The 15,193-nt window shown below is 35.6% G+C and overlaps 2 protein-coding genes across 2 annotated transcripts in view; both read left to right on the plus strand.

The window, feature by feature from the left end:
- The window catches only part of LOC117784276 (pneumococcal serine-rich repeat protein), a 67,084-nt gene extending 60,968 nt beyond the window's left edge, over positions 1–6,116 (plus strand). Inside the window, exon 8 of the mRNA XM_034621973.1 lies at positions 5,106–6,116. Within this exon, the coding sequence (XP_034477864.1) occupies positions 5,106–5,230 (125 nt within the window). The 3' untranslated portion in view covers positions 5,231–6,116. The remainder of the gene's footprint in view (positions 1–5,105) is intronic.
- A 3,677-nt stretch (positions 6,117–9,793) lies between these two features.
- Positions 9,794–13,701, plus strand: LOC117785722 (myeloid differentiation primary response protein MyD88). Its single transcript, XM_034623926.1, has 5 exons — positions 9,794–11,119; positions 11,183–11,466; positions 11,541–11,709; positions 11,770–11,956; positions 12,024–13,701. Exons 1-5 carry the CDS (start codon positions 10,663–10,665, stop codon positions 12,427–12,429), a joined length of 1,503 nt encoding a protein of 500 aa, XP_034479817.1. The 5' UTR covers positions 9,794–10,662; the 3' UTR covers positions 12,430–13,701.
- The last annotated feature ends 1,492 nt before the right edge of the window (positions 13,702–15,193 follow it).

Consider the following 15,193-nt stretch of genomic DNA (forward strand, 5'->3'; position numbering starts at 1 on the left):
TTAATCATTAACATAACAGCTTATGTTTATGTTAACATTTCTGTTGTATAACATAACGCTCTAATTAGTTGCGTTTTGTTGCTGTTAACTTAACAGATGCTGTGTATGCTATTATTTCTAACATATAACATTACTCCGTCAGTGTTGAGTAAATTCATAAGACAGAGCCTGTAAGTAGGCAAAACATTCCACAATTTATGATTTATTATTTATTTTGTCATGGCAGAAAATGGAAAACCAAATTTTATTGATGATGATTATGAAATATTTGAACAATAAATAACTCTTTTGAAATTCTTGTCAACTTTCTGTTTACAAAGCATTATACATTTTTAAAAGGTTTCTCCTTAAACAAACAATTTACGTTTAAAGTCAATAACAAAATTCCAACTTTTCAATTCATGGCATGATATTAAAATAAGGTAAACTTATGGATTTACACGTGTTTAACCCGCCTCTCATTCAACGTGCGATGCTCAAATATTTGAATTCATTTACCATATGTGCAAACACAAAATAATTTTGTAAAGTGTCAACATGCGGTTAATTGATTGTAAATTTTAAAATTTAATAAGTAAATTGTTTTTATCAACTATTTATGTACTTAAAATGTGTAAAGGTATTTATTTTTATTACTCAATGGATATTTGCAACGCCTTGGCTGTATAATTCGATTGTAACTTTTTGTTATTTAAATTGTGGCAGATTTCCATAAGAAACTGAGCCGATTGCAGTTGGTTTCCATTTGTGCTGTCTTCTTGATTTTGTTATTACTTGCATTTGCATCGACGAATAAGGTCAGCTTAGCATTGTCCATTGATGCATCGGTCCATTGTCATTTCACACAGACGGACAAACAGTTGGACAGACAGCCAGTTGGCCATATGCCCTATATAAGCATAAAGCCATACAAATACGTACCACATACTCCCCAATGAGCAGCTGCCAGATGCTGACTTTCGAAAATTGAGCTGGCAAAAGCTCAGCAAATCTCGAGCATTACATAACTGACTAAATGACTAAGCGACTGCCTGACTAACTGACTTGCAAACACCAGCAAAAACAACAACAACACACACACAAACTCATGCATAAACACACACATGCGTTGGCCATAAAAAATGATACTTACCTCGACTTTAATGACTGTGGCTGTGGCTGCAACAGCAACAACAACAGCAACAACAATAACAACAGCAGCAGCCCAAAACCAAAGCCAAACCAAACTAATCAGCACTGTGTGTGTGTGTGTGTTTGTGTGTGTATTTGTATGTTGTTTAGCTAAGCACAGACAATGACAATGGGCTCTGCCGTCGTGTGCTGACTTTCTGACTGACTGACTAACTGACTAACTGACTGTCTGACTGAGTGACTGAGTGACCGACACAGGGCTGCGTCTGCAAGGACCTTTAGTTATCATGCTCACTTTTTATACTTTCACTTAATAGTTGTGTTTGTTTGTCTGTCTGTGTGAGTGAGTGTAAGTGTTTGTGTGTGTACGTGCGTACGTGTGTGCATCATTACGGTTATGCCACGGCTGTGGCATCCTTTTTATGTGTGCACCCACAGACATGCACGCTTATTTACACACACGACATACACACACAGTCGTAATTTTACGTTTACGACATGAAACTAGGTTACTTTTTCATATACGCGTGAGTGAGTGCAGCAAAAGCATAAGCAAAAGCAACAAAGAAAACAACAATAAGAAAAAGACAGCAGAAACGAACAACAATTGTTTACTGTTGGTAACGTGGCTCGTGCTGGTGACATTGCCCGCTCAGTTGGTTTCACGTCCTTGCCAGAGTCCTGTGAACGCCACTCGGTGCGGCAAATGCCCACGCGACCGCCCCTTAAGCCAACCATGCCCACAAATCGTCATGCGTCCAAATAGCAAATTGACAGTCACAAAAAAAGGCCAAGTATGTTATGGCTGTGATAAGGCAGTCAAAAGATGGGCAGCCAATTGATTGTTTATATTTTCATTTCTTTATTTATTTCTCTATTGGAAATTGAGCCTTTGACCCCATTAAACTTTATTATTTCAATATGAAATTAATAACATTACATTGCAGATAAGTTTTCAATCAATATTGGTTGATTACTCGTCTGGAAATCTCACACAATTAACATTTAAATAACGCATTGTTCAATTAAACATAAAGCAAACCAACGGACTTTTCAATTTAATTCCGGTAAATGTCAGACATTATATCAGAATCAGTAAACACAAAAGGTTCAATTTATCGTTGCCTGCAAAGTAAAACGAAAACAAAAAAAGGAAATTAAAATAGCATAATTAATTGAAATTATTGCTGAAAATTATGAACATCAGCTTCATTAAAAAAATACTGAGACTAAGAGAAAGCGACACAAAGATACCCTGTACAAATCTAAGAGATAACAGTATCAACTATTTTATTTTTTTTTTAATATTTTGAATTTCTGTAAAGATTTAATTCTTTAGCTATATGTGTTATGACTTGACAGATCATACTTGATAAGGTTCCATTAGTTGCATTACAAATTAAAGAGTATTTAAATAACTATAATTAATTTTATAATAACTATTTAAAAGGCTCTGTTAAATTGGCATTACTTGCTTAAATGGTTTTTAATTTATGCTCAACTTATTTTATATTGAGTTGCAATAAATGCTCAATAATGTGGTATTTTGTAAAATTCGACTTTCACATTTCTCCCGATTATTATATGAGGTACATTTCATTTTATATAGTTGGTTTTTTTATTTCGCATGCTAATGCTTTGACTTAGTGCTTAAATATTAAAATGTTACAATTTTCATTTCTCATTAGCATGTACTTTAAATAAATGGAATATAAAAGCGGGCTAGTGCTCTATTTTGAGCAACTGAAGGGGAAACCTCAAAACTGCATCAATAATTTCAATTAAAGTGGGCAAAAGAACACAACAGCAACAGCAACAACAACAGCAACAGCAACAACAACAACAGTTGGGGAAACCTGCACACAATCCCCCACTCAGAGGCAGGAAACTAATTAGTTATATAGTTACATGGTCGTCGGTCTTCATCCGTCATGGCAGCTCACCAGTCCAAGGGGACGGAGCGAGAGGGGGTAGCGTGGGAAAGGGGTGGGCGGGGGTAGTACACTGGCTGTTGCTTTCAACACCACATTTATAATTAAACAACATAAAAGACACAAAGAAGCACCACAAACACACGCACCACTCACTTGCACCCACACAAACGCATACACCTGGGCATACACACACAAGCACACACACACACACACAGTAATATACTAACTCACACACACACACACACACAGAGAACAAAGAGAGACAAAGTGAGGCTGAAAGTTACACGGCGGCATTTATGAGCGCCCTTAATGGCTGTTAACAATTTAACTTGTTTACCAGTGGGAAAGTTCTATGTTAATTGGTCTCAAATAGCCCAACACACACACAGCAGGGTGGGGGGAGGCAATGTGGAGGAACTCATTGTACTGCGTACTCAGTGGCTGCTATTCAGCACACCACTTGCCACGTGAATAATGACAGGCAGCCACAACGTCACCTGTTCCCTGTACTTTCGCATCCTCCCCCATCCACCTCGTCTCTCCCTTTCCTACTCTCGGCCCGCACCCTGTCGACATTAACACGTTACGCCTACGCCTCAAAGCCCTTGCATAAACGCGATCCTGCACCAGAAACAGGACAACGATTACGACCACAGACCACGTGCTCCGGTCCGGCTTATGTTTGAGTTCAGTTTGTTGGCGACAATGTGAGCTGCCTTTTTTTTTAATTTTTATGACCTTATAAGTAGTTTTCAGTTAGTAAATTGATAGCTTAACTCAACCTTGAAAAATATTAAGAATCTATTGAGAATATTATTGCAATAGAATTTAATAGATTTTGTTCTCCCGTACAGGATATTTGCAGTGTCGAGTATCGAAATCGTCACACTTTTTGCTCAATAAAAGAGTAACTAATTTTGCAATTAAATGAAAATGTTCGTAAATTACTTAAATACTTGGCCTTTTTGTGTGTGTTTATAAAAGTGTGTGGGTGTATGTGTGTGTGTCTGCGTTTGTGTGAGTTGCAATTTAGGGCAAGTATTTTTAATTAAATTTTTACAGCTCACATTTTTTGTGCAACATACTGAGAATATGCAGATATATGCAGGCCAGGGTTATACAAGTATGATACACTTAATATGAGTACGAGTTCTCCTCGCCTGCAACATCCAGTTGCCACACAAAGCAGCCGTTCAACGGGGCACAGTTAAATCTGTATCAGGCTACCCCAAAAAAAGTACAAAAACCAAAGGCAAAAATAATAAAAAGCAGAAAAAAAAAAACAAAACAGAAAACAGAAACAGAAAAGGCAAATATACAATCAGACCTCAGACCAGACAATGAACCCAAGTTTCTGGCAGTGCAACAACCATGCAACAGTGCCACAGTGCAACTGTGTGCACGTTTGATTGATTGGCAAACAAATTTTGACACTTTACACAGTCCCAATATGGCAGTTGCCACGCCCATGGCCCATGCCCCATGCCCCTGCCCCTTGCCCTATGACCTGTGCCAACTGCCACACCGTGTGGCGCGTGTCAATTTGTTTGCCGTTAATTAAAACTGCTGTAAAATGCACAAAAGCGGCGAGCAAACATTGCCAATCGTTCAACGTCCCTTGTTCCTTGTTCCCTTGTTCCCTTGCATTCCTTATACCCTATCCCCTGTCCCAACAATTGACGTAGGCGTAGTGGGCGTGGTCAGCATCAAACAAATGAAATGTTGAAATATTGTCGTCGCGTTATCGAACCCGTCAACAAAGCAAGTCGAACGCGAATAATGTTGAACTGTGCTTAAAGTAAATAGTCTGGATTGATGAAAGTTATATTCAAGAATTCATCAACAGGCATTTACTTCAACTGCAGTTTAAACGATAAGCAACAAGAAGGATAATAACCGTGCAGTGCAACAACAATTAAAATTAAAATAATATTTATGATAATAATAACTTGTTCCATTAGAGCTAGTATTTAATTATATCTGAAGCAACAATTTTGTTTATTTACTAATAAACACAATATCTATCTATCTGTTTAATAGTACGCCAGGAGAACGAGCGCAGCATTCGAGAGAATTTGGAGAGGACGCTGATGATGAAGAACATGACGGAACTGAACCTGCAACGCCAGCAGCAACTACTGAACCAGGCACTGCAACAACACTAGCAGGACATACAATGAAAGCCAATGAATATGTATGCGTGGGAATGGAGCACAGGAAGAGGATACGAAGATGTGGCAGCAACAGTCCTTGTTACGGCTCATCGAATAGCCGGAGAACTGCTGAGAACTCTATGTAAAATCCCCCACAAAAGATATGCGCACAAAAAAACCACTTTGTTAACTACAATTCAAATGAAGAAACAGGCACTCTGAAGTGCACAGAGCGGGCAGGAAAAGGACCCTGAAAGATTTACGAGTAAACTAAGTACATAAGAAAAGCAAAATAGAAAATATTATTAAATATATAAAATAATATTGATATAAGCACACAACGAGTGTTTAGCAGATTGTTAGTCAAGTTATAACAAAACAAACAAATCAAAAGTGATCCAGTTTAGGCCTCAGTTGTGGGCAATATGTTATTTATAAAGTTGGTTTGATGCATTGTAAATGTATTTATTGTCTCGTATGCTAAATGTAATTTACTTGTTACGATCTGTTTCTAAATCCAGATCTAGATCGAGATCTGTATGTAGCTGTCGTTGTCGTTGTCAACACGCGCTACTTGCAACATTTTTGTACAGTATTCGAATGAGTACTCATTCTCAATTCAATACACTCACACAATTGGTAAATAAAGGTTTCGCCATTTCAGTCAGTTTGTTCATTGGTTTCACTTCATTTTTTCCATTATCCGCATAATACAAGTCTCATAGTATTTTTTCAAAATTTCCCCTTCACTCCCCCACATAACTGGTGCGTAGCGCGTTTGGCAGCAAAAAACATAGTTGGTCAATAGTTATGTATATCTGAAACAAAGTTGTTAACTGAAAGTATTCGTAAGTAAACGTTAAAAGAAGAAAAAGTTTTTGCAAGTGTAAGTAAACGGTAACTAGGAAAAAATAAAAGAAAATGCGGAAAACAACAGAAAAGAAAACTAAAACAATTTCCAGATCCGATAATAATAAGTATAATTGAATAATAATAACAAAAACAACAACGCATTCAATAAAAATTATTCTCACTTTGTTTTCGTATTCGGTATTGTGCCAAAGTTATAGATGGAGATAGGCAGAGCACTATTAAAAGTGAGAAAAAGAGAAGGGAAATAATTGTTGTATAGAGCAAAATAGCATGTAATCTAGACTCTAGACATTAACTTAAACATTAGCAGTTACTTAAGTGCAAAACGAGCTTGTTGTCGAATTAAATTTAATTAATTTAAAACTAAATTTAAAATTAGCTACAATTAAGTTACAATTACAAAATTCGTGCAACTGTATATTGTACAAGAATGTATGTAAATTGCGACTATGAGGAATACGATACTACATAAACTGAAGTTGAGTACATATAAGTATTTCTGTTAGGTGTTCTTGAAATTGAAGTTTGTTTTTGTATTGTTTCGAAGCAGAGAAACTGTTTGCGTAACTCGAGTGTATGTATGAGTGTATGTATGAGTGTGTATTAAAGTGTGTGAGTGTGTGAGTGTACTTACTCTGTTGCAATTTCATGAAATTAGCTTGAAGCAATATTTCTATCGGTTTCAGCCGCAAAAGCCGCATCTAAAGCTAAATTTATGCACAGTACGCAATTTTCAATTGTTGTTCACTTGTTTTTTGCCCAGCTTTGGTTACACACTGTTGCTGCTTCAGGATACGCGTATAAATATAGACGATGGTTGATGAGAATAGAAAACTCTTATTGGTAATTGGAAAATAGTAAATGGTTAATGGTAAACTTTTGGCCATTTGACAATGGTATAACTAAGCAAAACAGCCCGAATTTTGAGTAAGATTGTGCCTAATCGAAAGTGAGAAATATAACAAAGATATTTAACAAAAAATAATAATAATTATAATACTAATTAATAAAACTTTGCGATTTCAGCTGGCAGATAAACTAGCAGAGTTGCTAATTTAATTAGTTCTAACTAAACATAAAGCCTAAATCGATGTCAATAACGTTAACTGCTAGCAACAATTATAAAAAATACACTCATTTTTTGGAATACAAAGTTCATAGATGAAAAACAAAATAAAAATAAAAAAAAAAGAAATAAGTAAATGGAAAGCTTTAAATTAAAACAATTTTGAAAATCGAAAAACCACTATCTAAATAAGTAAATAGAGTTAAATGCGATACGAGTACATCAAAAGGAGATTATGAATAATATACTTCAGACACACACACACACACATGCACAAAATAAACAGCAACAATCACACACACACATACTAAAAGTACTGAGTAGTGCAGTTCACATTTGTAAAATTTCTCATTTTGGGCAAGTGCATTGCGAAATGAATTTAATTTTCGACAGGACACGAGCTAATCCGTAAAAGTAAACAAAGGCCACAGAAAGATAGAAACAAACTCACACTCACACATCCGCACAAACGCATACACATAGACATACACTATCAAACATAAAACAGAAGCTTCAGGTGCAAGACACAAAATTGAAATAGTATTTCGAAAAATTAGAGTACTTTGTAATTGCATTTAACTTAAGATGAAAATTAATAACTATAAAAAATGAAAGAGAAATTAAATTAGTTGCATAATTATACCAACAACAACAACCAAACTTAATAAAACAAAACTAGCTAAGTCTATAAAATCTAAGCTGAATTATTATACAATCCGAAAACGAATGATTCGATAAACAACATTTATATGTAAGCATTAATTAATATTAATGAATTCACAGAATCCGAATCAAGCTCGAAATTGTTGTTTTCAATTCCAAACAGTTCTTGAGCACTTTTTAGCCTTTGCAAATGAGACTCTGGTGCCCAATCTCCAGTTTAAGCAATTATTTACAAAGTACACACGAATTGCGGCAAAATGTATATAGAAAAAAGAACTTGACAGTAATAATAATATTATTTATAATAAATAATAATAAAAGAAGCTTAAGTAAATCAAAGTTTACAACTTGCAGTATAATAATGCATACATTAAAAAAGAAATATATATACAAATATATATGTATACATACATACAAATGTATTTTCTGATCAAAAAGAAAGATAGAAAACACAACTAAAACCAAAAAGGGATAACTTAAAAAATAAATGTGTGCAAGAATTCAAAATTAACTGTTATTTGTTGCTCAAAATCAAAATCAAAATGATAATGAAAATCAAATCAAACATTTGAACGCATTAAGCGTTTTATTCATCAAACAAAAATGTTGAATTAAACTAACAAAAATTCAAACAAAAATTTAATAAAAACAAATGCAAATCGAATTGTGTCGTGTGTGTAGTATATCAGTATTTGTAACTGAAAGGTATTGAAATGCGAAACAAGAAAATAAACAAACTTGAACAAAAATGAAACCAATCAAAATAAACTGAATTTTTAAATGGAAATCCAGCACATGTGTTATTAAATTTTGTTTTCTTAAAGGATACCTTTTACAGGAATTGATATTTGAAATCAATATCAGCAGTCGAGGCGCTATATGGTATCCTATTGTGGCTTTAATTTCGTTACTAAACTAAAGACGGTATTTATTTTATTTTTTTAGCTTTACCGCTGCCATATTGTTACTTCTGTAAGATAATTTTTGTCTATAGCTATGAAAATGTAATTCCGATATGAGGAAAAAGACACAATTCACAAAAAAGTTAGTCTAGAAGCAAATTTAAACGATTCTCTCTTTAGAATATTAAAATAATGAGCGTCCTGATAAAATTTGTATATTACTTGTTTTCATTGTTCTTTGTTTCAAATTAAGGTATTAACTGGAGTTGGTCCTGGGTTTGGACAAACGAGTGCTTTTTATCTTTGGGAGATTTTGGATCGAATGTAATATTAAAAACTAACAGAAAGAAAATAATCATGCCGCCAAAGACGATAACTGAATTTCAAATATTACATTTTTATTAAACAGAATTTAAATTCACTGTTAAACAACAGTCTGGCAACTATTTTTCTTTTGCAGACCAGCGGTTACTCCTCGCATAACAGATGCGACTCCTCGCATAAGAGATTTTACTCCTCGCATTACAGATGTTACTCCTCTCAATACAGATGCTACTCCACACGGTTGCAGCTGACTTAACAGTGGACCTAAAAAAGGACTCAGGCGCGTTATTTAAAAACCACATTAAATCTCTAAAAAAAAGATTTATTTGTTTAATTAATAAATCATTTTGCAACAAAATTAAAATTAATGAAACCATTTTAGTTTCCTTGTTTGGAGTTCGAGACTTCCCGGCGGGTGAAATGTATAATTAAATTAGTCATTCAAATAACCACAAAATTTACTCTGATTTTTCCGGAACCAGGGCTGAGATTCACACATGCTTAATACAATATAATTACGAGCTGCAAACGGCGCGCTATTTAAATTAGTTCACTATTTAAGCCATAATTATATAATTTAATTTAATTTAATTAATCCGAAAATGCAATAAAATTCAAACAAAAACTATGCATACATTTTCAAAACTCTAGCTTTAAAAATATAGATACTACAAATTTTGATACTTTTTGAAAATCGATCACAATATGAAAATGGGCTCAAATCCGCGAGCCAAGCCTGCCAACTCGTTATTTGTTGTGACATGACTATTAAATGTGTTGGCAGCTATATCGTAGCCTGTTGCGCAGAAAATGGGGAAACGAAAGCACACAATCAATTAATTAACGGCAGTAAATAAACTGCAGCTCGGGACGAAAACAAAAGCATCTGGAACGTAAAATACAAACAAACTAAATAAACAAAAGTGAAACGACAACGCAGCACCTGCAGCCGCCACATTAACAGAAACCGAAACAGAAGCAGAAGCAGATAGAAAGAAACCAGCAAAACAACAAGCAAGTCGCGCACTGCTCAATAAAAAATTTATTTTTGTGTTTAGGCGCCTTCACTTCTCCGCCCTGCGTGTATCCGTGTGCCAACGTGTTTGTGTGTGTGTCTGTGTGTGTGCGTTGTGTATAAAAATATTTAAACAAAATCATCTGCGCAACAACAAGTGAACGCTACAAGGGGGGCACAGGGGTCGAAGGCAGTAGAGAGACAATCAAAAGCTAAAGCGACAGACAGATAATAAACAACGACGAATACGTTGTGCTCGGTGACGCGGCGCGAGGTGCTCGAGGTCAGTTCAGCACATTTCATCCGTCTGTCCTCTCTCTATCTCCTCTCTCTCTCTCCTTCCCCCTTTTAACGGACCAACCACCCGCAACCGCACGCGCGCCGACGATTCGATTCTCAAACGCGCTGAGATCTAACAAAAAAATAAATATATATAAAAAAGTACTCGTATACAATATCACCTAATATCAAGCAACGAAACAGAAAAAAATTAACGACAGACTCACGCGCGTAACAGCTATTTTATTGTTTAACTGATAACCCCGTGAGCGCGCTGATAAATAAATATCAAGTGAAGTTATTGCAATAACGCCAAGTGCGAATGCGCCCTCAATTTGTATGCCATCAACACTCGCATTCACATTCCCATACCCATACCCATTTCCATAAGCCAACTGACGTCAGTCGGCTGGATCGTTATCGTTATCCGAAAATGGTGATACCACCGGGGTCTGATCCCACTAGCGTCGTAGCTACCTCCGGCTTCAACCGGACACCGCTGACGGAGCTAAGTGCGGAAACAAAGAGCCAGCTGGCATGTATGCTTAACCGGAAGAAGGTTCTGCACTCCGAGCAGGGCTATGAGCGCGACTGGCGAGGCATTGCAGCCCTGGCGGGCTTGCGTGACTTTTTCGATGATGGTGTGAACAAGCCAATGGAATTATTGCTCAGCAATTGGATTCAGCACAAACCCAAAACGGCCGAGGTGGGTTATCTGGAGGAGTTTCTGGGCACTATCGATCGCTGGGATGTGCTCGATGACATACAGGAGAATCTGAGTAGGTTACACACATTCCAATTAAGTTGCTTCACGAGCGTGACAATTTAAATCGCAATCTCAGTCAAGGACACCGAACGATACAATCTGAAGCAGCATCAGCAGGAACAACTGGCACTGGCACTTGCCCGGAACAGTCCTCCTCCAGACATGTCTGTGAAATGCGTGGAGAAGAACAACAACACCATGGGTAGACCCGTCAACATCCTGGGCATCGATGACGAGAGGTGCCTGCAGAATGGACAACCCTTGCCAAGGTACAATGCCTGTGTGCTATATGCGGAGGCGGACATCGAGCATGCTACCGACATCATGAGAAATCTAGAGTCTCCCCCCTATAATCTCAAGGTAACTACTAAAAAAACATTGACCTCCATGCCTCTAATAATACAATATGCTTTACTATTTATGGTAAACAATAGTTGTTCTTGAGGCATCGGGATCTGGCGCTAGGTGTGCCATTCGAACACGTCGAACTGACAGAGTTCATGAAAACCCGCTGTAACCACTTGATAGTCGTCTTGACCCAAGAATTTCTCAATAGTCGAGAGAATACATTTTTGGTCAACTTTACGCAGAAGCTGCAAATTCGTAAGTAATAATCTAAAATCTTATATCTTATCTTATCTTACATATAAATAATCCTTGCAGAGAATAACTTGCGAAAGATTATACCGGTATTGTATTGTAAAATGACAATACCACAAACTTTAGCCATCTACACGCATCTGAACTTTTCACACCACTCCGTTCTGTTCAACTTCTGGGACAGATTAGCTGGTTCACTGTACGATGTGGATGCTGCATTCATATACGGTCCAACCACACAAATGCATGAGTGAGTATTTGAATGAATAATCTCTAAAGGGCGCATTCCTGATGGATTCTTTTAATGTTTCCTGCAGACCCACAGCACCAGAGATGCCGGCACTACCATCTCCAGAAACGCCCCGTATAACGCTCAATGGAGAGGAGTTGACGGACCAGCCAGATTGGAAGTTGTCGGAGCAAAAAGCGAAATTCAGATCAGAGTCTCCGCAAACCGAACCAATGCCAGAGCAGAAGATCAAAAGGAAGGGCATATTGAACAATTTACGTATTACCTCTCCACGAAATGGCAGCACAGGGAAACCGCTAAAGCATGCACAATCCTTTAGTGCCATAAATATGCCAGATCACGAAAATACGCTCAACGCAAGTATGTCCAATCTTTCAACGTATTCGGAGAAAAAGAAAAGATTCAACAAGATTAGCTCCAAGCTGCTAAAGCCGTTCACCCGTAGCTCTACGAAACTACAGACGCTGTGCTGAAGGCTAAAAGCTGAAAGTCCATTAAAAAGACAGGCAGCAGAAGCAGTACTTATTGGTACAGTACAGTACAGAAGGTAGCTACTCCACTTACAGCTATTGTAAGTGCGGATCGCGATCCAAATGAATGTGAATTTCCTTATCTAGCGCCCAGTGCATCGTTGACTTCGACGTCGACGTCGTCGTAGTTGTCGTCGATGGTGTAGTTGTTGTTGTTATTGTTGTGTTGGTCGCTAAAGTAATGCACCATCACAAATCGCTATCGCAATCACCTCACCTTCACCTTACCCTCCATTTTTAGATCTAGATCTAGCCTAATCCTAATCTAGCCAACTAACTTAATGTATTTAGACGCACTTGTTAAACTATGTAAGTCAACAACGAATAAAGACAATATATACACGCACACGCATATATATAAATATATATATACTATATACTATGTACACACATCACGTATTTAAGTGTAAAGACAATAATCAATATTATTAAACTAAAACCATATGTATACACAAAAGAGAACAGAAAACAATAACAGCAAAGAAAACAAACATACAAATTGCCAATTGTAAGGTTAAATGTGCAATGCTTTGCTAATCGAAGCACACAATTAGTTGTTAGTCACGCGTCTGATAAGTGACTTACTTAATTCAATTAACTTAACAAACGCCCAACATTCCCCAACGTCCGCTACTCCTCCCCGCACCACCCCTTACATTTTCATTTTACCATAGTAATCGCGGTCTCGGCAGTCAATACCAGACCAGAGATGATGAATAACTTGTGCGCGTTAGATATTGTGTGAATTTGATGAATAATATTGTGCATATATAAGTATATTATGTATACGTACTGTCCACATCTGTGTGCGACAGTTAAATGATAAAGTTGGCGCTTTCGTCACTTTGTAATTGCCATTGAATGTCTGAGCAACGATTTACTTTGTCACTCTGCTTTTCAAGCTTATATCATATATAGGTTTCGAGTTTTCTTTAAGTCACGCGCTCATTATATACCATATATATATTTTTTAAAAACTCACGTGCTCACGCATACCTCGTACTTGTTTAATAGACTGTATGAATGAGCTGTTTCCTATGTGTGCGATCGATCTGGCAGTAAACCCATTTTAAGTGCAGCTCAATAATTTAATATTTATATATGGTACATATATGTAAATAGTATTTACTAAATACATACACGTACGCTCTTATGTATGTGAATAACATTTCTATTTTTGTTGAAAATAAACAGTTGGTGCAATAATTAACTTAATCAGATCTCAATGTGAATTCCCTTTCAGTTCGGTTCACTTCCGTTCGTGTTCCCAGTGCAATAATAAATTATACAAGTTTGTTTAAATTTTTTTTTATTTATTTTTCATTTTATTGTTTAAATCGCTTCATAAATAACCTTTTTGTTTTACTTTTGTTGTTCATGTTTCTTGTTGTAATCGAATTTTATTGTTTTTGTTATTTTATTTTTACCCATGGTGAATGTTTACTTTATTCCAATTCTTTTTATGAAATTTTATGTTTTATTCTTTGTTGTTTATTAGTGTTTGTTATGTATTTTACTTTAGCATGTTTTAAATGTGTTATTCATGCATTAAGTGTGTGTTTCTTTTTCTCTTTGGTTTGTTATTTAATTATTTGTATTATTATTATTATTATAATTATAGCTCCTTTTACTCTTTGTTTTATGTTTATGTTTTACATTAATGTTTTGAACAAATTATGTTGTTTGTTCTCACAACTTGAGCTTTTCCTTTCTTAAACTTTGTTTTATTTTTCTTCATTTTTTATGCTTCTTTAATTGAATTGTTTGTTTTTTTTTTACTTCTGTTCTTCATTTTGTATGTGTATATGTATATTTTTTATTTATTTATTAAGTTTTATTCGCATTTTTAACAAAATTAATAAAAACAATTCATTATTTGGTTTTCTTTACATTTTCATGTTTTTTGTAATTTTATATATTTATTTGTTTTTTTTTTGCTTTTGTTTTTGGTTTTGTATATATGTTAATTGATCAATTTATTCGTAATTTGTAATATTAAAACAATGTAACGTATAATCTTGCTTTTGTGTGCCATGGCCACTTCCACATCCATTGAAGACATTGGAGATATTAACCAGAATCCGAGCTCTCGCATCTTCTCCTGATCCATTCCAGCTTTTCTTAGCCATCTTTGGCATTGCAGCTTAACTAATGCAACTGATTTAGCTTTTGGGTTTTACACTTTGTCGTTTACCTTATAAATCTAACTGATTGCATTTATACAGAGTGTACGTGTTAAAGTTTAGTGGGGTTCTTTATCTCTTGTATCAAAAGAAAAGCTAAAGGAACATAATCAACTATATCGAACCTAGATAAAAACGGGAGGATACAGATACAGACACAGATACAACAGTTCTTTAACAAAATATATAACGGCTACAAATTTGTTGTGTTTTAAAGCGCAATTCTCTATAGTTAAGTGTTAACAATGATTATGATTATGGAAGTCAGTTGAAGAAGTCAGTATCAGTATGGAAATTTTGAGATTTAATCTTTGTTTTTCTTTTATGTTATATACTGCGAGTTCTCTTATTATAATGTAATGCAATGTATTTGAGTATGTATAGGTATTTTTACTTGTTCATATATATAATAGTGCCCGTTTCTATAGCACTCGACTTCTTCTCTACTCCCGTGACTCTCTCATCTGTCTTATATCATATATCATTCTTGTTGCACGTTTTTGTTTTTATTTTGTTCTTGACTT

Source organism: Drosophila innubila (genome assembly GCF_004354385.1).
Source record: "Drosophila innubila isolate TH190305 chromosome 2R unlocalized genomic scaffold, UK_Dinn_1.0 1_C_2R, whole genome shotgun sequence".
NCBI lineage: Eukaryota > Metazoa > Arthropoda > Insecta > Diptera > Drosophilidae > Drosophila > Drosophila innubila.

Excerpts from the sequence above, each read along its gene's own strand:
- LOC117785722 (XM_034623926.1), top strand. The coding sequence starts at position 10,663 with ATGCGCCCTCAATTTGTATGCCATCAACACTCGCATTCACATTCCCAT. Across the intron at positions 11,120-11,182 it reads TGACATACAGGAGAATCTGA|TCAAGGACACCGAACGATAC; the intron begins GTAGGTTACACA and ends TCGCAATCTCAG. Across the intron at positions 11,710-11,769 it reads TACGCAGAAGCTGCAAATTC|AGAATAACTTGCGAAAGATT; the intron begins GTAAGTAATAAT and ends TAATCCTTGCAG.